This window comes from Schistocerca cancellata, chromosome 5 (genome assembly GCF_023864275.1).
Source record: "Schistocerca cancellata isolate TAMUIC-IGC-003103 chromosome 5, iqSchCanc2.1, whole genome shotgun sequence".
NCBI lineage: Eukaryota > Metazoa > Arthropoda > Insecta > Orthoptera > Acrididae > Schistocerca > Schistocerca cancellata.
The window spans coordinates 413,635,088-413,662,386 of record NC_064630.1 but is presented as its reverse complement, the minus strand read 5'-3'; the positions used below and the strand labels follow the sequence as shown (position 1 = coordinate 413,662,386).

The 27,299-nt window shown below is 43.9% G+C and overlaps 1 protein-coding gene across 2 annotated transcripts in view; it reads right to left on the bottom strand.

Annotated features, from left to right (window-relative positions):
- Window positions 1-27,299, bottom strand: part of LOC126187590 (endoplasmic reticulum metallopeptidase 1-like) — a 303,753-nt gene that overhangs the window by 235,505 nt on the left and 40,949 nt on the right. The window contains exon 2 of one of the 2 annotated variants that reach the window (XM_049928773.1): window positions 3,238-3,452. The exons of the other annotated variant lie outside the window; for it this stretch is intronic. Coding sequence (XP_049784730.1) covers window positions 3,238-3,240 — 3 coding nt within the window. The 5' untranslated portion in view covers window positions 3,241-3,452. The remainder of the gene's footprint in view (window positions 1-3,237; window positions 3,453-27,299) is intronic. 2 annotated transcript variants of the gene reach the window in all.

The following is a 27,299-nucleotide window of genomic DNA, read 5'->3' as shown; positions in this document are numbered from 1 at the left end:
ACAGCTGTAACGAAACATCAGATGAATTAGCAATTGCGAGTAATGACTACCATCAGTTGTAGAATGGAATGACAATGAAAATTTGTGCCGGACCGGGCCGTGATACGTACACGGATAGCCAAACAGTAATGCGACCACTCGCGATAAGCGGGAAAACCGGTCCAGCACAAATTTTCAACGTCATTCCATTCTACAGCTGATGATAGTAATTATTCGTAATTGCGAATTCATCTGATGAATTTTCACACTATGTCCAGTATTATTCAACATGCCAGCCACTGCAGAGATGGTTTGTTTGGGGAAGGAGACCTGACAGCGAGGTCATCGGTCTCATCGGATTAGGGAAGGACGAGGAAGGAAGTCTGTCGTGCCCTCTCAAAGGAACCATCGCGGCATTTGCCTGGAGCGATTTAGGGAAATCACGGAAAACCTAAATCAGGATGGCCGGACGCGGGATTGAACTGCCTTCCTCGCGAATGCGAGTCCAGTGCGCTAACCACTGCGCCATCTCGCTCGGTCCAGCCACTGCAGACTCCTATGTCCCAGCAATGCGAGAGCTTCTAAAGGTATGAAAATTGTACCGTACGATAAACTCAGCAGCCTACGAGAAACCTGAGGACGCAGACCCACAACCCTCGACGAACTTTTTCTCTAGTCATATTTCTTCCAGGAGAACAGCATATGTCACACGTTTGAATTTTGGCCTGTACTATAGCAGACGAAAAAAGAAAAAAACACGGATAGATTTTTCTTTATTCTGGAAAATGGTAATGTGTCTTGACAACAAACAACAGAATGCAACCAATACGTTAACATTTCCACTCAGTGTAGTATACGATTGACCAGGAATTAGGTGACGTATTCCACAAGCGCTTATTTCTCCATCATGGGTTGTCTCCTTAATCATATTTACCACGATGTTTACCTTGAGGCCGTAATGTTTTCTTATTACGAAGATGATGATTTTTTGAGTGTTATGGAACAACGCCAGCAGCCTCTGAACGTCGTACACAACAGTCTCACATTACTTCTCTGTTGCGCAATTGCTTCAGAAGAGCAATTGTGAATCTTGAGTCCGACAATATGATGGTCAATTTCCATTTGTTGATAAGTAAGATGGGAGACATTGTAGGACAGCTGGCAACTCTGCTGGTAGAATGGTAATGTTCAGATGAAGGATAAATTTCTTTCGTGGAGGTATGTCCCGTCTACGCAACTAATTGAAGGCAGGTTATTGCCATTCGCGTTTCGCTTCTTTTATTTGTGAAGCATCTTCAGTGTTCACAGGTGCGCGTGGTCTCTCACTCACACGACAGTTTGGCAACAATACACACCGAAAGAAACATGTTTAACACAAAATGTGAACTGCAAGTGATGTGTGCGATGTGGGTGAATGAACGCCGGATACAGGCCAACTGGAGCATGGAGACTAATGAATAGATCTCCAGGACCACGGAAATGGTCTAACAACGCTGTAAACCTTAAGGCCGGCCGCTGTGGCCGAGCGGTTCTAGGCACTTTAGTCCGGAACCGCGCTGCTGCTACGGTCGCAGGTTCGAGTGCTGCCTCAGGCACAGATGTGTGTTATGTCTTTAGGTTAGTTAGGTGTAAGTAGTTTTAAGTCTAGGTGACTGATGACCTCAGATGTTAAGTTTATTAGTGCTTGGAGCCATTTGAACCATTTGTAAACCGTGAGCACCAACGAACGATTATTTCACTTCTGGAAAAAGTTGATTCTAACCTAAAACTTGTGAAATAGTAAACAGTTTACTCATTTTTCCATTTGTCTCGTTATCATGTGAATGCCCCTCATAAATATTAGCTGGCGGAAGTCTAGTTACATGCATACTCTTTCCGCGCCCATCGCTGACTAGCTTCGGTTTTATGGCCTTAACTCTAGTATGGTGCTTTTCCGACCTATAAACCAAAACTTTTGTATATGCAGACGACCTGGCAAGAACAGTTCAAGGCAACAGGTTTGTAGCCATCGAGGAGAAACTAGAAACCGCCCTTTCTACAATGTCAACCTACGGCAAAAAGAATTCTCTAAAACCCAATTCCTCCAAAACTCAAGTGAGTGCATTCCATGTGAACTCGAGGCAGGCGGAGTACAGGCTCAAGGTTACCTGGGATAGGACACTACTAGAACACACACACACATACTTCCACCTACCTTTGGCGTCGTGCTGGACAGAACATTGACATACAAATATCATTGCGAAAAAACACGCAAAAAAGTAGAAGCACGAAATTCCCTAATAAGAAAGCTGTCCAATAGCAAATGGGGTGCTAAACCTACCGTGGTCAGAACTTCAGCCCAAGCTTTGTGCTTCTCAACTGCCGAATATGCCTGCCCGGTATGGTGCAGATCCGGCCACGCAAAAAAGGTAGATATTAGCTTGAATGAAACATGCAGGACAGTGACAGGCTGCATGAAAACAAATCCCCATAGAAAATCTTCACAGGGCCGCAGGTTTCACAAACCCTGCCTCACTTAGGAAAGCCCATGAACATACGGAGACGCTCAAACAAACCTTTGATGCCCGTCACTCAATATTTGCCCTAGAGTGTGGCCCCAGCAGACTCAAATCCAGACGCCGTTTCCTAAGTTGCGCCTTAGATGAGCCCCACATCTACTATCCACTAAGAGAGGACCCACCAAGCGGCGTTTCTGGTGACTGGAAAACCTGGAGAAAGCTTAACCGCATCAGAACTGGGGTGCCTCCTGTGAAATCTAATCTGATCAAATGGGGTGTGTTGGACGAAAATGGCGACAAATGCGACTGCGGCACTCGGCAGGACATGGAACATCTTCTACAATGCCCTGCCTGCCCCCACAGATGCACCCTCGACGATCTATGGCTGGCTAAAAAAGAAGCATTGGACATTGCCCAATACTGGGCAAACAAATTGTAGTTTCCGGACACGTCAAAGTAAAGCAAGTCCGACCTATAGTTATTGTGTAAATTTTGCTCTAACATTATTAGTATTTTGTTCTATCTCCTTTTTGCACCCTGCACGTGGGTCGGAAGCTTTTTCTAATTACAGAAAGAATTTGTGACAATACCGCGACAGTGATGCAATGCTAGCTGATACCAGAATACAATTTCTAACAGAACTCGGGCAATATTTAACAGTATTATACTGACTGTTTATAATGAAAAATGACTGTAGGTACCACAGAAATCAATTTGCGATAGCATTTAGTTGAGCTTTTGTGCGCTAGAGCAGACTTACCATTTTGCGCAGCGTGAACTTTAGTGCATACACCTCACCAGTGGAAAGGCTAGAAGAATCTTTTCAGTCTTCCGTGAACACACGCCCACACGAGTACACTTGAAAACGTCGTTTGATTACTTCGACGTTGGTGGTTTATTTGGCATCCCACACTTCTGTGAACGAGCAGCGATTGCCTATTTTCCGACTGTAGAACCACATTCCAGACGCGCGACCTGAAACATGTACAGCAAGGCAGGCCATAAGCAGGGCAGCAGCACGTGACAGCCATGGGCTGGCCGGGAGCTGGTCGGTGTACTTTGAAGACTGAACGCTATTTTGTACGACCAGAATCTTTACGAAGGAATTATAAGGGGACGAGTCGCCCACGAAATTTAATTATATGTCAACTGCACTACAGAGAGGTCGAAAGATCGCAAACTTGCTGCCAAGGTTTATTGTGTACTATGTGCGTTCTTCGTTATCTCAACATCGCCTGGCGTTCAAATTCGTAAAATACATTCAAATTGGTTTTACCTGAGAACCCACATCCACATTTACATCCATCTTATGGTGTGAGGCTAGTTGCAGCTAACAGCTTATCTGTTCCAGTTACGAATACTGCGTGCGACGAAACAACCATCTTTGAACTTCAGTACGAGTTCTAATTTTTCCATAGTGTTAATTTCGCGAGACGTATATGGAAGGCAGTATGCTGCCCGCCTTTTCTACGAAAGTGCGCTCTCGTAATTTTAATATACCTCTGCATGAATAACAGCTGTTGTAGCATCTGCCACAGGCGTTCGATAAATGTCTCCTAACATTTTCACGGTAACTCAATGAAGCCCTGACAAAATGTGTCGCCGCATCTTTGCATGTACATTATCTCAATTAATCGTGCCCGGTAAGGGCCCCAAGGCGAGGCGCAATCAATAGAAAGAGTATTTTGTAAGCCGCCTCTTTTGGATGAATTATATTTGTTTGGGCTGCTTCCAATGATTCAGCTTCGTTTTGGACTTTTCTAAAACTACTTCTGGGTGCTCGTTATGAACCAGTTGTCATAAACGTGATCCAACTACATTATATTGCACTTTAAAGTGAAGTGTTAAAGAGCACAACAGACAAACAGCCGCAACGAAAACTAACTTTACGTGGCGTTTAGGTCCTATACGTGACCTCATGGCGAGACGATTTGCTGTATTATTTCGAACTAAATTTGTTTAGTCATGGGCCAGACAGGAACGTAATTTCATGTATACATATTATAAATTAAAATCCTCGCCGCGTTTTGATACGGTTTACACTAATAGATAGAGTGATTCCCGACGAAGGTTTGTGTGTATCACTACATATCACAAGCTGATCGTCGTCTGGGAAGCCGAGGTAGGTCGCTAGTTCGCTGTAACAACACTGTAACCTAAGTTCTAATCCTACGGCATCAGATAAACCTTTAAACACAAGCACACCACAGAACAAACTGAGGGCAGCGTCAGCGTAATCGACACAGCAGCTAAAGGCTGGTTGTTGAATGTGATACATGAAATGGAGATGTTTACGAAAAAGAAAATAACACCCATCAATGAATAAATAAATAGTTAAATTTGAATTGTCCGCTTGTTTGATGTATTCTAATACCTGATTTGTACGTTTCACGTAAGATAACTACGTCGAAAGTAATTTGCTCATGTACCCAACCGATGAGATAACAGTTAACATTACGGATCTGACGCACACCACTACATGTATGACTAGTAGCAAACGGCACTTTTAACCCGGTTAACCCAGTAACAAGTCGCCAGCCGGTCAATGATTATAGCTTAGTAAGTTCTAAGCTGAATTTTCGTGATCTTTATCTGATCTTCTTGCTGAATACTCAAATCTCCACAGATTTTATGACGGTCGCGTCAGACGAGCGAAATCGCTTATAGCAAATCAAATTCTGTGCGACCTGTGTGTGTTTTATCTGAACAATGAAGACTAATGGAGCGCAAGAAATAGAGGTCTTGACGCAGACGCTGAAACAATCCCCAATTTATCAAATTTATTCTGTTTATAACCAACACAAACAGCAAGTGCAACCTCTTAAGAACAACCAGCTGGACACTAAAAATGCTTGTCTGCTATGGAATGTTCTGACCTCCGCCTGCTCCACGCTGCCCGAAACTAGTTTCGTGTGAGAGGGAACTGAACAGCTTCCCGTCTCGCTAACCACAACCTGTTTTAAGTAGACGTCTGCTTTCAGCTTTAAACACCACTATATCGTGCGTTAAACTGGGTGATGCTAACATTTCCAGCAATCAGCAGCTAGGTACAGCAGTCCAAATAAATATTGAAATGGGCCTCGCTACAGCACGGGGTAGTGCTTTGTGTCGATACATATAAGTAACAGCCGGCCGGTGTGGCCGTGCGGTTCTAGGCGCTTCAGTTTGGAACCGCGTGACCGCTACGGTCGCAGGTTCGAATCCTGCCTCGGGCATGGACGTGTGTGATGTCCTTAGGTTAGTTAGGTTTAATTAGTTCTAAGTTCTAGGCGACTGATGATCTCAGCAGTTATGTCGCATAGTGCTCAGAGCCATTTGAACCATATAAGTAACAACAGAGTGGAAAGCTTTAGGCACTGGGGTATGCCAAATGGGATCCTCGAGATAGTGATTTGATTATCTTGAGGCACTGCTATCAGCTATACTGAAAACCTAATGAAATGTAGTGTACAGATTACTACAAGACAACGCACTTTTTTGTACAGTGGTTAAAAACTGTTATACAAGTGCAATTTAATTTAATGTTTAGTTTTCATCCCTGAGCGAGAGTCCCAATTTTTTTCTTCCATTATTCTGAATTATAAACCATAAATCCCAGGAATGACAGTATCAGAATTACGAGTAACTCGGGAAAAAACCTGAAGATAGTTCGTGTAGTAACAGTGCATATCCTAGTGACCATCCTCTGGTAGGCTAAGTAATTAGTGGACAAAGGGTGTTTCAACACTAGACAATAGTCATATGAGGGTCACGGTCACCCCTAACCCTACCGCCCGCCATCCCCCACCTGTAATGTTTTCCAAGGAGGAGGATCTAGTCCACTTTTTCCAAGTTAAAATGGTGGTGTAAAAATTCAAGGTGACGGAATCTGCGCGCGCGCGCGATGGCGTAAAATTTCAACAGCATTTGATTTGCTTGGTTTATTCTGGCTTCCGATAGGAATTTTGAGAAACGTGGAGAAAAACTCAAGGCAATTATAATCGATTTTTCACATAGTCTCCTGCTTTGGAAAGGCATTTGTCCCAAGGTATGGGTAGCTTTTTCATGCCCTCATCATAAAAAAAATTGGGTCGTGTCACCAGCCAGTTGCACACTAAGTCTTCCACACACTCGCTATCTTCAAATCGTCGCCCTCCTAGAGCTTCTTTAAGCGGTTCGAATAAATTGAAATTGCAGGGCTGTATGGCCGGGCTTTAAGGAGGATGATCCAGTGTAGTCCAGTGCATTTTCTGTAGCTTGGAGACAGAGCCCTTGGTGTCGCACATTATCATGGATGAGGATGACCTGTCGAATATATTGGTCTCGTCTTTTTCGGCGATATGCAACTCTCGCCTTGTTTAACAGTTCGCAGTAGTAAGCAGCATTGGTTGATTTTTTGCATGAGCGACACACAATCTGAAAAATGCCTCGATGATCGAAAAAACAAAAAAAAGGTTGAAAGAACCTTGCCAGCTGACAATCGCGTCTTTGCTTTCACTGGTGCTGCCTCCCCTATCCTCCGCCACTCCTTACTGGCTTGTTTGGATTCTGGAATGTGTGGTGAACCCATCTTTCGTCGCAGGTGGCTGTCCGACTCAGAAATGCATCACCTTCTTCCGCAAACCTTGCTGTAAGACTGACAGACTTCCAATCGTCTCAACTTCATATTGTCGGTCAAAAGTTTAGGGACTCATCTGGAACACATTTTACGGAACTGTAGGTCGTTTGTAATGATTGCTTGACAGCTCTCATAACTGATTCCGACTTCTTTGTGCAATTTCCGATCCTCTCGCCCATCGATCATGGTCAATAATGTCTTTAACCGCACGAATGTTTTTTTCTGTAATGTTTGTCCAAGGACGGCGATCGTGTCGCTGATTTTCCTCACGTTCTGGTCCTTCCTTGAACTTTTTATGCCAGGCGAACACGCGCGTCCTTCGTAATGTTTTACCACCGAACTGTGCAGTCAATCTTAGGCAATTTCCGCCGCTACAATTCCTTCCGTGAGCGTTACTGACGAAACGTCGAGAAATATCTAACAGCACTCTCCCCTCACTTCTAACTGTCCCGCCTAAGCATAGCAGATCAGAAACAAAAATCCCCTCCCCCCTCGTATCAGTGGACAGAGAAGAGGATGATTGCTCTATCGAGGATACAGTACGTGCAGACATGCATCCTGAGCGCAAGAGTTCTTAAGCTTTGACAATTAAACTCACAAGGGACGAGCACCATTTTTAATATATGCAAACTCTGAATGTCTTCTCGTTCCTGTGGCAGGCTATGAGGGTGATCCAATGCCTTGCGTACAGCCCTCACATAGCAAGTAACATTTGCTGCAACATATCTATTTTCGTGCGATTCCAAAAACCAAACGATATAAATGTGAATTTTGTCAGCTAGTTAACACATTCCTTCATTTTTTAAAACGTGACTTTTGGTGTGGCAGAATGTGTATATATTTGTTACCACTCACGTTTTGTCGTGACCGATCTTTCTTCTTTCGCGTTCGAGGGCACTGCACACACACATTAAATATACTTCGCGTAATTCCGGTTTTGCAAACGGCTTTTCACTTCGCAAAATGCAGTCTACACGATGTTTTATGTCCTAACCCCGTCGGTGTTCATTTGTTCCCGAGTGAGTTTAGCGCGGAATTTTACAAATTTCTTATGGGTCTTATAACCATTTTCCTCTGCTTCTTGTTTTATTGTTTAGCTCCTGTGTGTAATTCTGTTTGCTTATGGGTGTTCTGTTGAGTCTATGGAACAGTAACGTAAAATAAGGATAAGAACAGAAACTAACAAAAACTGTCTTTAGGCCTCATTTTATTAGATCAGTTAAAACCTAGAATATGTTCAATTTACAGTTGTTCAATAAACAAAACCCACTGGTGGCACAGAAGTGCCAAAATATGTTTGAGGACAAGATAAAAACAGTATTTTGCATTTGCAGTGTCTGTCAAATAAGACGACAATGTATATTGTAAGTGACTGATAACCCTGTCATTACGCGCTTACGTTAAACATGAAACGACATGTTGTTAAGAACAATTTTTATTTTGCCGTGTACAGGTGATCATCCTAGTATTTTTAGTGAAATGTTTAGTTCAACGACTGTATCCCATATAACAATTTAGTGCAGAGTAGGTAGAAAAAGTTGTCCAACAGCACACAGCAACGTACTTCCTTGTAACATTTAGATGTGTAATACAGTAGCTGCTTTCTGCAGCGGTAAGACCTCTTTATTTTCGAAGAATAATTTTTCATTTTTCAGTTTTCAGTTTCAGCTCATGTGAATCCGGGACGATACACAAATGTAAAACAGTTTGCTAATGAACTTTGCGATAGAACCTGCATCTAGGTCGTAAGTTGGTTCAAGGGGAAATGAAGCTCTATTCTCGTGGACAGGCCTACCTTGCTGTATACAACTACGCAGCATGGTCCGAGACGCCTATCTGGCCGTGTTTGCACCGCTAATGCCGTTTCCGGCCACCGTGCTCTCACATTCTAGGCCAGTTCTCTATTTTTTTTCTTTTTACGACAGGTTTTGACGTCAACATTAAGAAAAGCCATACCACCGTAATTGTCTTCAAGACCTATCGAATACAGTTATAAAAATATTAAAAAAACGTATGTCAACATCTCAGTGGATACCAGAGCTAAAAACATACGTGCCATCGACGCTCTAACATTTGCTGAAAACCGCGTTTCGACATGTGTAACTTCACGAAATAAAACGGATGTTACTTTTTACGTGACTCGTCCTACCTATAATTTATGCAAATCTACTGTTTTTCCAATCGTCATGAGATTATGCCCACGTTACAGTCAAGACAAGAGAAAGATCACCGTCTACAAAAGATTCCGTACCTGACACGAAACTTATGTACGCACGCAACAAATAAAGGGGAAATGTTGTCACTAAAAATCTCCGAAAGTTCTTGCCCGATTTACTTTAACGTCTGCGATCTCTTACTGAACATGGAAGTAGCTACATATTTTTTAACATACACTGTATAAAGTTTCCCATCTTTCAATATTTGTCACGTCATCGCTGTACTGTTTATGTCAGTCTTGTTCACCAAGTGTGTGTAATGGAACATACGAAAATAAATGAAAAACTATCTTCAGGCATAATTAAAATGTGCTAATTCGCTAACTGATCAAATTGTAATAATTAAATGTTGCTTTTAGGGGAGTTCTCTGTCAAACTACATGATTTTTATCTTGTTATAGTTAAGCAACAATCTGTTGTCTGCAACACAGGCCTTTGTGTCACCGGCTGTCCCATTTTCTGAATTAATACTTCACATACATTTCGCACTGACAGTTACGTCACCTGTAAATAATCAAATTTTGGTTCAAAAATGGTTCAAATAGCTCTCAGCACTATGGGACTTAACTGCTGAGGTCATCAGTCCCCTAGAACTTAAAACCACTTAAACCTAACTAAACTAAGGACATCACACACATCCATGCACGAGGCAGGATTCGAACCTGCGACCGTAGCGGTCGTGCGGTTCCAGACTGCAGCGCCTATAACTGCTCAAATTTTGGAATTTGAATTAGCGGCACGATTACTAATAACGTATCGAGGAAAGCGATGAGCTAAGCAGAGAACTTTGTGTTATCAAGCTCTTTACAACATTCGCTTTTCTGAATAAACAGACCTTCAGAATATACCCGGTTTCTCATGGATCAGCGAAACAAAGCCTTCACAGAAGAGCCCGCACCGGGCAGTACTCGCTGTAGGGGGGCTCTGCTTCCGATTCCATGGAATCCACGATTTGCACCTTCGTAAACTCCTCTACAGAGACTACGTAGCTGCATGGTCGTTATACTGCGGCTGACACTTTGGCTACTTTTTAGGATATGCTTGTAAGTCTGTAGTGCATAGTTCCAATTCTTTCATCTTTCGAAAATAATTTCGTTTGGCTGCTCAGAAAAATGTATGGATGGTGAGATTTCTTCTTATCGAGATGTTGAAAGTGTTGTGAAAATATGAGAAGTATTTTCAAAAGCGAAGGACGATAAAGATGAAAAACGACGTATTCTTCCTGCACGAAAACTGATTAACACAAGTCACTGGCAGAGACAGCACAGTTATTGACCTACCAAGTTTGTTCAGGTGTGCATTTATGTCGATCCAGAACTAACAACTCTTGACAGGACAAGCTGTTTCCCCTCTAATAACAGCACTTGCGTGAAACCTCTGAACGCAAGCAGAGGATGCGGGGGCGGCATAAGGGGTAGTAGTTACTGCCGCAGCTCATCAATTATAGCAACGAGCTATATCCGTAAAAGCCAAGCTCGTTTTACCACGGATGGAGTCGTCAATCGATAGCGTAATTGTGGTCCTTGTTCTGAACAATGAGACGTCTTGACACGCTACCTTCTATCGCATGCTCCCTTTAGGGAATCTCTGATCACTCCTATTCTCGGATTAATAAAAACATTATCACTAAAATAAGACGCCTACAGAGTGATTATTAGATCCGCAAACAGCAACCTTGTATGACAAAAATTTATGATGCTATGTAGGATATCTGAAAGACAGGATTTTACACATAGAAAGCACCATACGATAATGCTACAGAGACTGCAGTAGAATTTGTCTCTTCTTTCGCTACTTTCTTCCCTTTCTGCTTTACAAACCGACCGAGGTCTAGGGTTGCTGTTGTAGCATCCACTTCTGCTGGCATAGAGCCAAAGTGCAAAGTCCAAAAGTGGAGTAAGGAAGAAATATTTAGAAATAGACTGTCCTTCTGTCATTAAGAAGTACAATATTAATATGGGTGGAGAAGATATTAATGACGAATAAATTGAATGCTATCGGACATGGTTCACAACAACAACAAAAAATGGACCCTTAAGTGCTTACTTCACTTTATAGACCTCACTGTAGTAAGTTGTTTTACGTATAGACAGCACTGCAGGGAACAGCAACTTCCAAAAAAGAATCTAATGGATTGGCTGAAATTCAGGATGTCTTTGGCCGAGGCTCTATTGTCATGTCCAGATAGGAAAAGGGCAGAAGAATGTGAAGTACAATTAGAGAGTGAAGTAGTTCCACCTAAAAAGGCAAAAATTTACGAACCCCATCCAAAACCAGAGCTGGACAAGAGGTATGATGGCTATGAGTATTGGCCAACAGTGGATGAAGTATTGGCCAACAGTGGATGACATTTATTCCCCAAGGACTTGCCAGTTTGAGTACTGCAACAGCAAGACAAAAACTAAATGTGTCAAATGAGATCAGTACTTATGTTTATCCAAGGAAAAAAACTATTTCAACTCATTTCACAAAAAATAATGTTTGATGATGTAATTTTTAGTTATTGAAACATTTTTGCAATGACTGTAGTATTTTTGATAAATTTTATAATTTGTGATACCTTTTTGCTATGATTGTGATATTTTTGATGAGTTTTGTAATTAAATAGGAAGATAAAACATAGCTATGATGCAATTTATACAGCAAAGTTCAAAATTTTTCCTAAAGCAACAGCATGAGATCATATGAACTTTCTACTGAATTAAAACCTGACCTGCACGATCATGCTGGTGCATTTATTGCATAATTATACATGTTTTTCTGTAATGAAGGACATCAGGACACTGTAATAATGTTACCTGAAGTTCTTGCAAACCGAAAAATATTTTCTGGATGGAAAGGGTTAAGAGAATGAGTGAGACAACAGCAAACACTTAGAAACACGAGTTAAGAAACTTAATAGAGAAGCCACTCTAGGAATTAGATCAAGAGAAACTATGCAAATTTATAAGTACATCATACTCGCTGTGCGTATTTTTAACCGGTTGCTGCCAGCAAAAACAACCGCACGCTACGAGAAACTAAACGAAACTTAGTATCTTGAAATAGCTGCGTCGTTTCTTCTGGAGACGTTAACCCTTAGCAGGGTGAGACAAGCTTTGTGGGGTCTTTAAAGGAACGGTAAGGAGATAACATAAATAGCGGCTTTACTGGTAGAGCTCCATAGACATTACATTTATAACGGTATCGCGAAAGTGTTGTGGTAAACTTATTACATGCCGTAATAAAGACTGACAATTTCGTCGCAACACATGGCCGAAAATTACGACGTACGCCGCTAGGCGGTGCTTTAAAAGAGAGTACTTGAAATGAGCGTGAAGATTTCCTCATTCGAGCGCTAGCCAGCACACGTGGAGCATGGGACGGTATACGAATGGTGAGTCTGCAGGCATGCACTTACTGTATGGAATAGCTGAGTGCAATGGAAGAGCCGCTAGACGCATTTATCGAGAACGCTTCCCAGACAGACATCAACCTCACCACAGTTTGCACGTCTGCATCGAAATTTGTGCGACTACAGGTCATTCAGAAGTGGCAGGGCTAGTGAGGGCAGGCCATGATCGGCGCGTTCGGTCGTTAGTAAAGGAAGTCTGTTGGATTGCCTGGTGACTTAGCCAAGCACCGTAATAGTGCCATTATCTCGGACTTGCTCCTAACATTCTCAAGCATGTTTCGAACACTAGTTCTTACACGACTTTCATCTCCAAAGGACGCAGTTATTGTACCCCGATGACCATCCTTCACGTGATAGTTTCGCTCAGTAGTTTCTGCAACGAAGTGGCCGAGATGTGCATTTCCCAGCTTATGTGTTGTTCATTGATAAGGCCAATTTTACTAGGAATGGCGTATTAAAGCATTACAATCAGCATTTGTGGGCACCAGAAACCCTCACGGTGTGCGGCACTAGACGGCAAATGTCGCTCACAGTTAATGCGTGTGCGTGTTTGGTTGGAGACTAAATTTGGCCACAACTTTCGCCGTCCCGATAGACCGCAGCTAATTATCAGACCTTTCTGGGACAGGTTCTTGCGGGTTTGCTAGAAGATTGATATCCCCGATGGTTGGAGGAGTATGGGGGGGGGGGTGTTGATCCTGAAGTAGGTGGTGCGGGAGAACAGAGTGAAGTGCCTCCTCCCACCAGCAAGGGGGCAGGTGTAGTCTTCTGGTTCTGAGATGCGACAGGAATGCGAGTAATTGATTGGGGGGGGGGGGGGGGACCGACAACTGTTCTCGTAGCAGCGGCGTAAAAGGTCATAGCCACAGGATGTAGGCGCTCAAATTTCCTCTTAGCCTTAGTGTAGGTCAGTCGGTCCAGCGTCATATTTTGCATGATTTTCCTCTATTTATGGAAAATCCTGCAGTCTGGAAAGCAAGGACAATGATGCTCTCCGCAGTTGACATAGATGGGAGGCGGGGCACATGGAGTACTGGCATGTGAAGGACGTGCAGATCGCTCTACGCTGCTGCAGCTATACAAAGACCTTGTTCAATCCCGCCTTGACTATGGGAGTGGTTTATGGTTCGGCGGCGCCCTCAGCGCTGCGTTTACTGGACCCGGTTCACCACTGTGCCGCTCGACTAGCGACGGGAGCTTTTAGGAGGAACCCTTTCAGAGGCTGGAGTACCTCCATTGCAGGTCAGGCGTGCACAATTGCTCACCCAGTTACGTTGGACACGTTCGTAGTTCTCCCGCGCATCTGAATTAACGTCTCCTTTTCCCACCCACCGCGGTTCATCCCCCGCATCTGCGGCCCAGGTCAGGGCTTACAATTGCAGCTCGCGTCCGATCTCTTCTATATGAACTGGAGTGCTTGCCTTTACCACCTATACTCTAGGTCCAATCGCGTACACCTCCATCGTGTACACCTAGGCCGTGACTTCGCCTGGACCTTTCACATGGCCCAAAGGACTGTTCACCCCGCGGCTCTCTGCTGTCACTTCATCTCGATTCTTGACATGTGATTCTCCTGTCATGAAGTCGTTTACACACACGGTTCGATGGCTGATGGTCACGTCGGCTTCGCGTATGTCCATGGAGGACATAATGAACAGCATTCCTTGCTTGAAGGCTGCAGTGTTTTCACTGCAGAGCTGGTGGCTACATCTCGTGCTCTTGAGCACATCCGTTCATGCCCTGGGGAGTCGTTTCTTTTGTGTACTGACTCCCAGAGCAGCCCACGAGGGATCGACCAGTGCTACCCTCGTCATCTTTTAGTAGCGACTATCCAAGAGTCCATCTATGCTCTGGAACGGTCCGGTCGTTCAGTGGCGTTTGTCTGGATCCCAGGACACGTCGGAATCCCAGGCAACGAACTTTCTGACAGGCTGGCCAAACAGGCTACACGGAAACCGCTTATGGTTATCGGCATTCCAATAACTGACCTGCGTTCGTTTTTACGTCGCCGGGTTTTTCGGCATTGGGAGAGACGGAATGGCATGCCATTAAGGAGACTAAGAATGTGTGGCAGTCCTCCATGCGGGCCTCTCACAGGGACTCTGGTACTCGGCCGGCTCCGCATTGGCCACGCTTGGGCGACCCACGGTTACCTCCTGCGCTGTGAAGACCCGCCTCAGTGTTGACGCGGCGCCCGGTTGACAGTGGCCCATATTCTCGTGCGCTGTCCCACTTTAACTGCCCTGTGACGAAATCATTGGTTATCAGACTCGTTGCCGCTAGTTTTATCTGACAACGCCTCATCGGCTGATTTGGTTTTACTTGTTATTCGTGAGGGTGGGTTTTATCATTTGATCTAAATTTTAGCGCATGGCCTTTGTCCCTGAGTCCTCCATCCTAGTGCTTTTAGGGTGTACATTTTAATGTGTTGCAGAGTGGCTGGCTTCTTTTTATCGTCGTGATCAGCCAGCCATAGTAATGTGTGTTGTCGTTTCGATCTCTTCTACATGTTTCTTGCGTTTCGGTGGTTTTCTTCTCCCCTTTTCTTCATTTAAGTGTTTGTTGCCCTTCTGTCGTTCTTGTGAATTTTCCTTTCTCTCCATTTTGTGTTGTCAGTCTTACTTGTTTCATTCTCACCCTTGTGGCATTGTTTTTATTCGGAACATGGGACCGATGACCTAGCAGTTTGGTCTCTTCCCCTCCTCTTTTAAACCAACCAATCTGGCGAACAAGGTGAGTGACGCTCTCCATAGTTGACACAGATGGGAGACAGAGCACATGGAGTATTGGGATGTGATGGACGTCCACGCTCTCGACATGTAACACTGGAAGTACAGCGGGAAGACGTATGGCTGAACTTCCAGCACTTAAAGCACCGCATCGGTGGAGGGATATATTGCTTGACGTCACAGCGGTAGACCATCACCTTGACCTTCTCGGGCAATGTGTCACCCTCGAAGGCCAAGATGAAGGCACCAGTTGCAACCTCATCCCTCGGACCCCGATGGACGGGCCAGACGAAATGAACACCTCGCCGACCTAAATTGGCGCGCAGCTCGTCGTCAGACTGCAAAAGAAGGTTCCGGTTGAATATAACACCCTGGACCATATTTTAGGTCTTATGGGGGTGTGATGGTAACAGAAACATCCCAAAACTTGTCACAAGCGAGTAATGCCCGTGACTGGGCAGTGGATGCTGTTTTTATCAAGACTGACCCAGAGCGCATTTTGGACAAGCCCTCCACCTACCCAAAGTTGGCCTCCAAATGCTCCACAAAAAACTGAGGCTTCATGGACATTAAAGACTCTCCATCAACTCTCGTACATATGAAGTACTAGGGCGAATAAGCTACACTGCCATCCTTGGCCTGGTGTTTCTCACATGGTGTGGCCAGGTAGGGGAACGATTTGCGGTCATTTGTCGGCACTGAAGTTAGACTTTGCCCTCTTAGACACGGCTGATGGCTGACCACCAGCAGGAGATGACGGACTACGCTTCATGGCGTGTCATCTGCGCTGATGCCACCCACTCCGACCAGGGGCCCTTCCCACGGGCGCCACCCAGCTTCGGAAAGGGCCACCTCGCAGGATGGCCATTGCCTCGAGTCCCGATGCCCCAGGGTGATGGGGCATACGTGGAGCGTTAACAGCGCAGGCATCAGCAGAGTGATCCCTGTGTTCTCTGGGGCCTACAACCAACAGGGTACATGGCGGGCCCACCACAACAGACTGGCTACCATGCTGGATATGAGGTGCAATGAATTCCATGGTCCTCGCTCGCGCAGAAAGCGACACTGCATAGTGGGTGGGGAAAAATGCACCCAGAAGTGTGTCCTCGCTCAAGAAATAGAGAATGAGCGAACTGCAATGCCATGATGAGAAAGTGGGCTAAACATTTCAATGCACGATGGACACAATGCACGATGGACACAATGCACCATGTAAGGCGCCCTTCCCCAACTGGCTCGCTCATTGGAAAAATTTTGAAAAATGGTGGTCATATGCTACAGGGGACCATCACATACGCCGAAAGTCGTGGGACTCCTTTTAGTTGCCTCTTACGACAGGCAGGAATACCTCGGGCCTATTCTAACCCCTGGGCCCACAGGAGGGTGTGCTGGTTGGGTCTCACTTTGGCTCCCTCTCTTGGGTTGTGGGTGAACGAACGAAGGACCACGTTAGCATGCATACATGGTGACCCAGGACGAATGGTCAATATTCATGTCTATGACGAACGTTCGTTTTAAGCCAAAAAGTCTAAGAAAAATGGGCTGTAAAATGTAAGTCTTAAAAGATGTGCACTTTTTTTTATCTTCACTATTGTTAAACATCTCTTCTACTGGGGAAGTGCTCATAGGTATTCAGGTAGGAATTTACGCATTTTAGAGCCCACATTTACTACACTTTTTGCTTAGAATGTTTTTTTCCTGTCGTACATGTGACTACTGACCGTTTCTCTTGGGGCACCATGTGTGGACACGAGACGAAATTACGTAATTTTGTAATTGCTACCGCAAACTGTCAGTAGGATGGTGCGCCTTCACATTACGCTAGCAGTGCGCTCCCTTCTTTAAGCATTTCCTGAAAAGGGCCTTGGAAAGATATCTGCTACTTTGTATCTCACGACTTTGAATCAATACTTTTGTGGAAGTTTCTTAAAAGAAGAAAATATCGTACGCTGTAGTGTCATTGATACTGCACATTCACTTTGATCGATTTAGGAGGATACAATACATGATGAGACAACTATGAAGACATATACAGCAAGACAAAACAAACACCTAAAAGAGACAGTCGGACGTTAATGCAATTCTGTACAGGTACACACCATTATTAGGTAAGTAAGTTCCAATTCTCTGGCAGGTAGGGCGGCCACAGAAGTGCATTAGTGTTCGCGTCTACTGTTCTTACTATGTCTGGTGGGATGTATAGGGAAGCGTCGTACGTTGAATGAGCAATGAAGGACATGGAGATGTCGCGTCCTCGTGTGGGACAGTGTTATCGGCACCTAACAGAGTTCAAAGGTGTCTCCATTTGACTGGCTGGACGGATCGTGCAATACCAGATTTGTAGGATATTTGGATGTAACAGTGTTCCGATGTTTGACTGCTTAGTGGACCACATCTGACCACTAACAAGGAGTATCGCCGTATTGTGCCCAGGACACACCATGACCCCTTCACATCTTCACCTCCTATCCGATAAGTAATGGATTCACTGCAATATTATGTCAATCCGAACCATTGGTCGGAGACCAGCTGGAGTCTGACTAGGTAATTAGCATCCCATGCATAGGATGCCATCAATACGAACACCTGCGTTTGGAGTGGTGCTGTGAGCGAGAAGCATGGATGGACTGCAGTTAATGGCGTTGCAATGTGTTCACTGATAAATCATGGTTCTGCACTACCTCCGAATGGCGCCCAACGTCAGCGAATACGCCGGCGACCTGGCTATAGTCCCAATATTTCAATGTTTTGGAGAGGTAGACTGCTGTTATTCATGGCGTCATGGTGTGGAAATCCATCGGGTGTGACTATCACAGCTGCTAGTGACTGAACGAACTCTGACAGCACAACAGTTTGTTACAGACATCTTGCGTCCTTAGGTGATACTTCTCATGCGACAGTATCGTGGCTTCACTTTTCAACAAGAGGTGTGTTCGTCCACACATGGCATGTGGTTCTGACTGCGTTGTGATTATGACTTTCGAAACCAACAAGAGCCCCGCCCTCCTCCCCCCCCCCCCCATCTGTCCCCAATGGAAAACCTCAGAAGTCAGCTCCATTGTAGTGCCCGTATCCAGAACCAGTCACAGCCATTTTGGGCCATCTTGTTTTAGGAGAAGTTCTATACCAGGGGCCCTATTATGCATCGTTCATACCGATCGGTGCTGTAGGTTAGCTTCGGTAGTGATGTCATTTTCGGTTACTATTCTGTGAGCTGATACCCGTTACCGATCGGTCCTCCAGCCGATTTTTCGACAACTGTATTGAGAGATTTTGAATTACGGTATGGCCCTCTTGTTCGGTTTGGTGTGATTTATTTACATCTAGAATGTGTTATTTTAAACATATTGAGCGGTTTAAGCGTAGGATTTAGTGATTGTCTTATTAAAGAATCACGAGGACGCGTCCAAGTGGAAAGTGAGTTCCTAATAGACTATTTTCCTTTGTTAGAAATATGGTTTGTATCGTTACTTTGAATGATTGTAACAAATTTCCGTCGATATTCTCACAAAATACCGGTTATTTTTTTTTTACGTAATTAAGAGTTTTAAAAAAACATTTCAAAAGGTCGACTCTGCTTATGTGTATCACATGAGTGTTAGCTGAAATTACTAGTGACTTCGCGTACATTTTAACGCAAATCGTTTACTTATTAATTATCGAAACGCATTTAAAACTTATATAACAATGCAAAGGAAATTTGTGAAGCCTGATAGAGAAAAACTTCCAAAATTTCATGCATTTACGGCTTACACCTGCATAATTCGGCAACAAAGTCAATCTGCGTCTCTCTGGAGTGGAACTACGCGGAAGAAAGCGCTGAAGGGAAGTGAGTTGTAGTGGCACAGTGGGTAAGGCAACGATCTGCCGTGTATAAGGTCATATGTTTGCATACCGCCTGGCATCAAAGTATTTTTTTCTTCTTCGTGTTTGTAAAAGATTCTGAGACTTTGTTGACACTGAAAATTTAGCATTTTTTTGATATATTTGTTGTTATTTACAACGTAAGAGCGCGCTTTCTCAATAGGCTAATGAGTATCTCCGATTTCGTGACTTCCATATGTTTAAGAAATAAAAGATGAAATTGCTGTGTGTGTGAAACAACAGAGTGACAGTTATACTTTTTCTTGTCACAAGTAATTCAGCATGTTTTTCTGAATACGTAGCGATTTCCGAGAGTGTGGTCAGACACGAATCTAAGAGCACAAATTACTGCTAATAGAGCTAGCAGCAATCGTCTTTATACTCCAGGTTGTCAAGTATTTTTCTGCGATGGAATCCTTAACAGCAGTAGACAGAGATGAAAGGTTCCCGCCGCAATATTTCTCGATTATACCACCATGTATGAAACATTCTGATTCATCAGATGCATGATATGAACTACAACGAACTTCTATAACTGCACTCGCCTCACGCTCTCGAAAAGGAGATTTTATAATTTTGGTTTTATGAACCAAATCGTTGCTGTATCATATAGGGAAGTAGGCTACTTCATCATTTGGATCTCTAGGAGCGAGTTACAACCACATTCTATGCATGCTCTTATTCTTTGACATTCTCTTAAACAATTTTTCTGGTTCGTGGAGATGTGTTCCGTTCAAAAATGGTTCAAATGGCTCTGAGCACTATGGGACTCAACATCTTAGGTCATCAGTCCCCTAGAACTTAGAACTACTTAAACCTAACTAACCTAAGGACATCAGACACATCCATGCCGAAGGCAGGATTCGAACCTGCAACCGTAGCAGTCCCGCGGTTCCGGACTGCAGCGCCTAGAACCGCACGGATGTGTTCCGTCTATGCAACTAATTGAAGGCATATTCACGAATAAAAGAAGCGAAACGCGTATAGCAATAAACAAACTTCCTTCAATTAGTTGTATAGACTAAACGTAGTTCCATGAATTATGGAGCAACTAAGAAAAAATGAGGAATTTTTCGGGTGTTTCTATACATGTTTTTGTACAATGTGGTACTACTCTATTCCTAATTCTTATTCCGAAACGTAAAATCCAAAACAAGACGATGTAAATGAGAATAAAATGACATAGTGTGACATTTATGACAGTTTCCAGAACAGTCAATATTCTACCATTATCATGCATTCACAGAAGCACGTTGTCAGCGAAATTTGAACGGTATTGCGTACTCCAAACACATTTTTCCGTACTGTGAACAGTAGTGTGCCTGTGTTGGCTGCTAGTCGCTTCGTGTTCGTGGCGCTGCAGTGCGCATGCGCTGATCTGGGGGCCGATTGCTTTTGATTGGTTGGCGCGAAGAGAACTGACAACAGCGTTTCGGTTCGCTACGAACGTACGGTATCGCTTTCGAAATTCTTACAGAATCATGTTGGGGCTCTACTTCGAAAACAAGACCATTCGGTGCGCTCGCGTACCGAACCGATAGTCAAAATGGTGGAAAGATACAGAATAGGGCCCCAGACGTCATACTGATAAGCCAGCTCATACTGGCAAGTTCTTTGTAAATGTAAAGCTATTTTGTAAACAGCAAAATAACTTCACAGCCACTCTGAACCCCTTTTCCTTTCCTCCTCCCATTCTGGGTGCTTCACTTACTTTGTCAGCCAGTGTAGTTTGCACACTGTATGGCGCTAATCTATTGGCGTTTGGTTGTTTCTACCGAGCCAGGGTTCCTGAGATCAGTCTTTTCACTCCAGAAGGAGTGACGAAAACAATCTCGAAAATTCTTAGTGCAGTGGGAGTGTAGACAATGAATTTCATGGTAGCAACAGTGGCCATTTTCAACAAAACCGAGACTGAAATGAGTGGAAAGCTTAATAATGGCAGTCAATTTTCTTTTTGCTAGCGTATTTTGTTCGTCAGTGTATATTCATGCAGCATGAAACGTATAAACAAAAGCCAAATTCACAGGTTTACGTTTCTGTTGTATTAACAACGTAATTTAGGTCCTTTAATACTCGACTGAAGTCCTGTAGATGAAACTATGCTTCTAAATGTACATTGGCTGTAAAATAGACTATTTAGACGGCAGCATAATGGGACTTATAATAATGAATTCCGCACGTGATGTACACTGATCAGCCAGAAAATTATGACTATCGATATACACCCATCCAGGCGATAGAAGCGTCACCTGGCGAGGAAAGACTGCCGTCGGACACACGCACGGTGCATATAGTGCCAGTGGACTGGCTGTTCGTGTGTAGAATGGGGAAGCCGCGCGATTTAGGTGAGTTTGACCCAGGGCAGATTGTGATGGCCCTGAGGCTCGGTACGAGCATTTCCGAAACTGCACGACCTGTCCGGTGTTCGAGGAATGCCGCGATGAGTGTCTTCAACACGTGGCGAAACCAGGGTGAAACCTCGTCCAGACACTGTGGGGCTGGGCGGCCACCTCTCATGCAAATGTCTGACGTCGTAGGCTGGGCAGACTGGTAAAGGACAGGCGGCGAGCTGTGGTGGAACTAACATCAGACTTTAATGCTGGGCAGAGTACAAGTGTGTCTTAACACACAGTGCTCCGTAACGATGGGGCTCCGCAGCCGACGACCCACCCATGCACCTGCCAATGTTAACACTACGACATCTGCCAACTACGACTGAAGTGGGCACGTAGCCCTCTACACTGGACATGGCGCAATGGCAGAGCGTTGCGTGGTCTGATGAGTCGATACCTTCTCCATCATGCTGATGGGATGGCGTGAATCCGTCATCTTTCCAGGGGATCGCTCCTTGACAGCTGTACTGCGGGTCAGGGAGAACTTGGCGGCGGCTCCATTAGGCTCAGGGGAACATTCATGTGGGCATCCACGAGTCCAGTGGAGCTCGTGCAGGCACAATGACAGTCAAAGAGTATGGTATTCTGGTTGCAGACCATGTACACCCCTTTATGACCATGTTTTCCGATAGCAATGACATTTTGAACAATATAATGCGTCATGTGACAAGGCCAGGAGTGTGACGGAGTGGTTCGAGGAACACAGTGACGACTTCCGACTGATGTGCTGACCCGGCAACTCGCCACATATTAACCCGATGGAACGCATCTGGATGTGAGTGCACGTGGCGTCAGACTTCATCAGTCACAGGGTGGTTGCGAGTGAATGGCATTGAGGATGTTACCAGAATGTCTAAGTCCATATATATCGCCCACGCGATGTCTTAAGGACGAGATATGGATCTAACTTCGGATAGCGTTCAGCGTTTACAGTGAAGACTCTACCCCGTCTATTGCAAAATACGTGACAAATTTTGAGAGGTGATCTCCGTACGTTAATATGACAAAACATCCGTTTGTATCTGGATTTCACAGTAGTGAAGGTAAAAATATGCATTCTATTAATTGCGTTATTCAGTTTTCGTCGACATGCGATAAAGAATAACATCTAATTCCATAATTCGTTCAATGGTATAATGCCCTTTCCAACCTAGTTGTGAAATTTTGTTCAGAGCGAAATTATGTTCTTTGCCGACGGATAGTGGGAGTAGAAGTTATATTTTAGCAGTAGATCAGCAATTTTCTACTGATGTTCGCTATTCTCAAAACAAGTTATTGCAAACAACATTCATTTTCGATTTACAAATTATTTTCGACACTGATTTTAAATTCCAAAAACTTGTGAGAGCTGTGCTCACGCAGCAATATTTTCTGTTATTTGAAGCAAAATAAAATATTTTAACAATTTTACAAACAGCTTCACAGAAGAATATTTTTCAACAAAATGGTGTGCAATGTTAATTGAATGACAGAATATCTCGCTGGCTGAATGATGTTACGCCAGTCGTGCTGGTCCAGCACGTCTACATATCCGGCGTTTATTGAATTTCGGACGGATGTCACAGACTGACGAAGCACCCGAGTAGATCCGGCAATCGTTTTGCACCGAGCCTCTTCCTAAAGCTAACGAACCGTCACTGTGTCGTGTTACAAGACGTGCAACACTTTCCTTTGAACTCCTACGATGTACTCCAAAATATATGATTACTTGTTTGAGAGCCCTCTGGAGATGACTAAATCTTTTACAAGTACCAGCATGATCTATGATTTATATTTGCAGCAACTCAGTTCTGTAACTATCCACAGTGTTAAAAATTGTTGATAACTGCAACTTAAGAGAATTTGCCTCTTTAGTACGTGAAAACTCAGCACCGTTTGATTTTACACAGACCAACATTGTTAGAAAAGTTTCCACTTGTGAATTACGGGTTTTCAAATCCTTAAGCGAACAATTGTTCATTTTAGTGCATGTGTCACGCCTTCGTGCTGTCGTGAGTGGGTACTTCTCAGTACTGTAAAATTTAAACTTGTTTCACGTAATACCTATTATGACGAAACTGCGTCTAAAGACCATGTTATATCTATTGTAATGATTTTCTAGCATTTTGTAACTCGACATTTGCAACGAACTGATATTTTCTGGGTTTGGCTGGCGAGGTAAGAACATACTTCATTTATAAACTTAATTTTCTTGCGCGAAGATGTTATTTCCATTGTATCTGTGCGCATTTGCATGCCCATCTGCTGCGTACGTACACACACACACACACACACACACACACACACACACACACACACACACACACACACACACACACATGACAAATCTGTCCTGTGTCATTAAGACCATAGTTAGCCCTATGCTCTGCTCGATTCCTCTCGGCCTGTTTCATGTTTAAAGCACATTAATCGTGATCTACCATTATTCTGTTTCGTTTACGTCCTTACTTGGGCCACTTTAAGTTTTCAGCTACAAACGTCTTCAGGTAAGCATTGGGTTCGACATAACACATGGGAATTTCCGGTGTGTTCCTGAGCATACCAAAGTTCTGCACGTGCAATATACGTCCATTATGTTAGAGGTGTGTGGCGCGGTTCTGACTGCCGTGAGTAAGTTTCTACAACTTCCGAATGAAAATTTAATCAATCGAAGTTTATACTTAGAAGTAGAGGGAGACATAAAAAATAAGAAACGGGAATGTTGGAAGCTCGTCGTGGCATTCACACACACTGGGCAGCATGTACAAGGGCAATGGCCTAAAGGAAATATCGTCATTTTGTCAGACAGTCGTGGGACCAGCAACACGAACTTAAGCATGATTGTACAAAAATAATTAGTTTGAAAGTTGCTCAGAGGAACTTCTGATGTTCTTCCAATTTGGCTGCCGTGGTCGATTTCTGTAACATGCAATGTAAGTTGGTATTACAACTTCAAAGTGACTGTGTTAGCTCTGAAAAATGAATCGGCAGGGCGAACGGAACGTGCACTTAATTTCCCGGAACACGGATGCCATTAAAAACGCTTCATTCTTCACCGAATGTTTAGTTCGTATTGTAATCCTCTTACAAAATCACTCATATCTGTAGTGATTAACTAGGTACGTGGAGAAAGGACAGCGGTTGTGCCTGAGAGCGCGTGGTAACACCGAGTAAGTGAACTATTCTTGGCTACGAATTAGAAAACGGGAAATTTCAAAATAAATAAATAAATATCCCTGTCATCCAGGACATAACGTAATACAAACACAGGTGTTATGGCGTTGTCTTTGAAAGTAAAAAGGCGAGTAATAGCGACTACATGCGCGCCACGAACCATTACTCAAATGGATTCCGCATGTCTGCAGAAGTATTAATTATGAAGAAATTTCTGTTTCAAGTTCTCCAACAGAGCACAATATCATTTCCCATAGAAGTGTATTAACTGTAAATCAAGAGCTTTTTCAGCACACGAATTGTAACAGTTAAGGAAATCAGTAATGGAAAATCATTCCCACACAAGAACCGGGACAGGGGTAGTTGGGCACAGTAAACAGAGCAAGCCATTTGTGCGAAGCTACTTGAAAGATGTACACGATTTTGAAATAATGATTTTAAGAACGATCCAACCAAGCGCGCGGAAAGATGTGCATCCTACATGCAAATAACACGTTCGGGATGTAGTGCGGCTGCTGAAGAATAAATGATGCCGACAGGGCTAGAAGTTACATGTCTCACAAGCAATTGCCACATACTTATTTACATGCCTGTATACTACAACGCCATACGCTGCGAAATGAAGCATGTGCGTTAACAGTGAACAGGAAGCATGCTGGTCCCGGCGGAGGTTCGAGTCCTCCCTCGGGCAGTGTGTGTGTGTGTGTGTGTGTGTGTGTGTGTGTGTGTGTGTGTGTGTGTGTGTGTGTAGGGACTGATGACCTTAGCAGTTAAGTCCCATAAGAGTTCACACACATTTGAACATTTGAGGAAGCATGCAGAAACAGAGCTAACTGACAGATCCAGTATCACTCCGCCTGCTTGCAGTATGCAAGAAGCTGTGGTTAAGGTATCCCAAAAACATGCTTACTGAGTACTCCAAGGATAGCCAAACATACTCTTATCTGCACAGCGCCGGCCGAAGTGGCCGTGCGGTTCTAGGCGCTGCAGTCTGGAACCGCGAGACCGCTACGGTCGCAGGTTCGAATCCTGCCTCGGGCATGGATGTGTGTGATGTCCCTAGGTTAGTTTGGTTTAACTAGTTCTAAGTCCTAAGGGACTAATGACCTGAGAAGTTGAGTCCCATAGTGCTCAGACCCATATGCACAGCACCGGCTCTGTTTTGGCCTCTTAGCCGAGGAACGTATTTAGAGACAATACACCTAGGTCAGAAAGAGGCCATACGTCTATGTTACTATAATCAATGCAACCACTGGGATGACGTATGATTTAGTATGTTATTGTTTCCGCAATGTGATGGGTTGTTAGTGACGTATTTCGGGTGCGAAAAAAATTGCTTACTGTGTTGTGCCTATGGCAGGTAGGAAGCTGTCTATCTCCTCCCCTCCGATGAACACATTTCAGCATCGTGTACTGCGTGTGGTACAGGAACAGTTCGAAGACAATGATTGTTTCAGCATGACAAAGGGACCCTCTCAAAGCATTAACTGTGAGGCAATTGTTTTTGGACAGTAACATCCCTGAAATGTATTCGTCTGGTCCGAGTCCCGATCTGAAAATCTTTGGGATGAGTGAACGCCGACTTCGGTTCAGACTCCAGGTCCAACATCATTACTTTCTCAGGTTTCAGCTTTTGTGAAAGACTGGGATGCCATTCTTCCACAGATATTCAGACACGTCATTGGAAATGCCCCAATATAGATCCAAGCTGTCACAAAGGCGAAGCGTGGAGACATTCCATGTCAGTGTCCAATATGTGTCCGCATACTTTTATCAGACAGTGCAAGTTAATAGTGACTCAGTAATAAATTGGTGGATTAATAATGGCAACATATTACAATTTCTTATTTTCTTCGTTCAGTGACTAAACTAACACGCAGTCAAAATTTCAAGTATTGTTACTGTTGGTAGTGTTGTTAGATATATGGTTTAATAACCACGGGTTCATTCTCAATGTAAACTACTCTAAAGCGGAAAGCTTGACTGTTATAATCACGTTACTGCTGGAAAGGTTAGCTGGTGCCACTACGTCAAGCAGTAATGAGAGAGAGGCTATGGTGGAGCATCAAATCAGTAATGTGCTTTGCATGTTTCTGACGAAGTTATTTCGATTCCAATCATTAGTGTACCGTTAATGGTTTGGTGGCTACCGATGCTTTCCCATGACCTTATACAAGTTCGGTTTTTGAAAGCTAACATTTTGAATCACAGCAGCGAAGAAATGGTTTATGTTCTTTTGCGAAAAGGTTTCGTAATTCTGCGCATCAAGTGAAGACTTGCTGCCTCAATAGAATACCTTGGCAGTAGTAGCCGAATGCAGAATGTTTGGTCCTTTGTTCCTCGTAGGTGGCAGTCTTAACTTCTGCTACTGAAATCACTTGCTAGTTGCAATTTGTTAGCTCTGTGAACATACCAAACACACACCCTGCTAACATAACTCGAACTCGCGCAGTGTGATAGCCTAAATATATTCAGG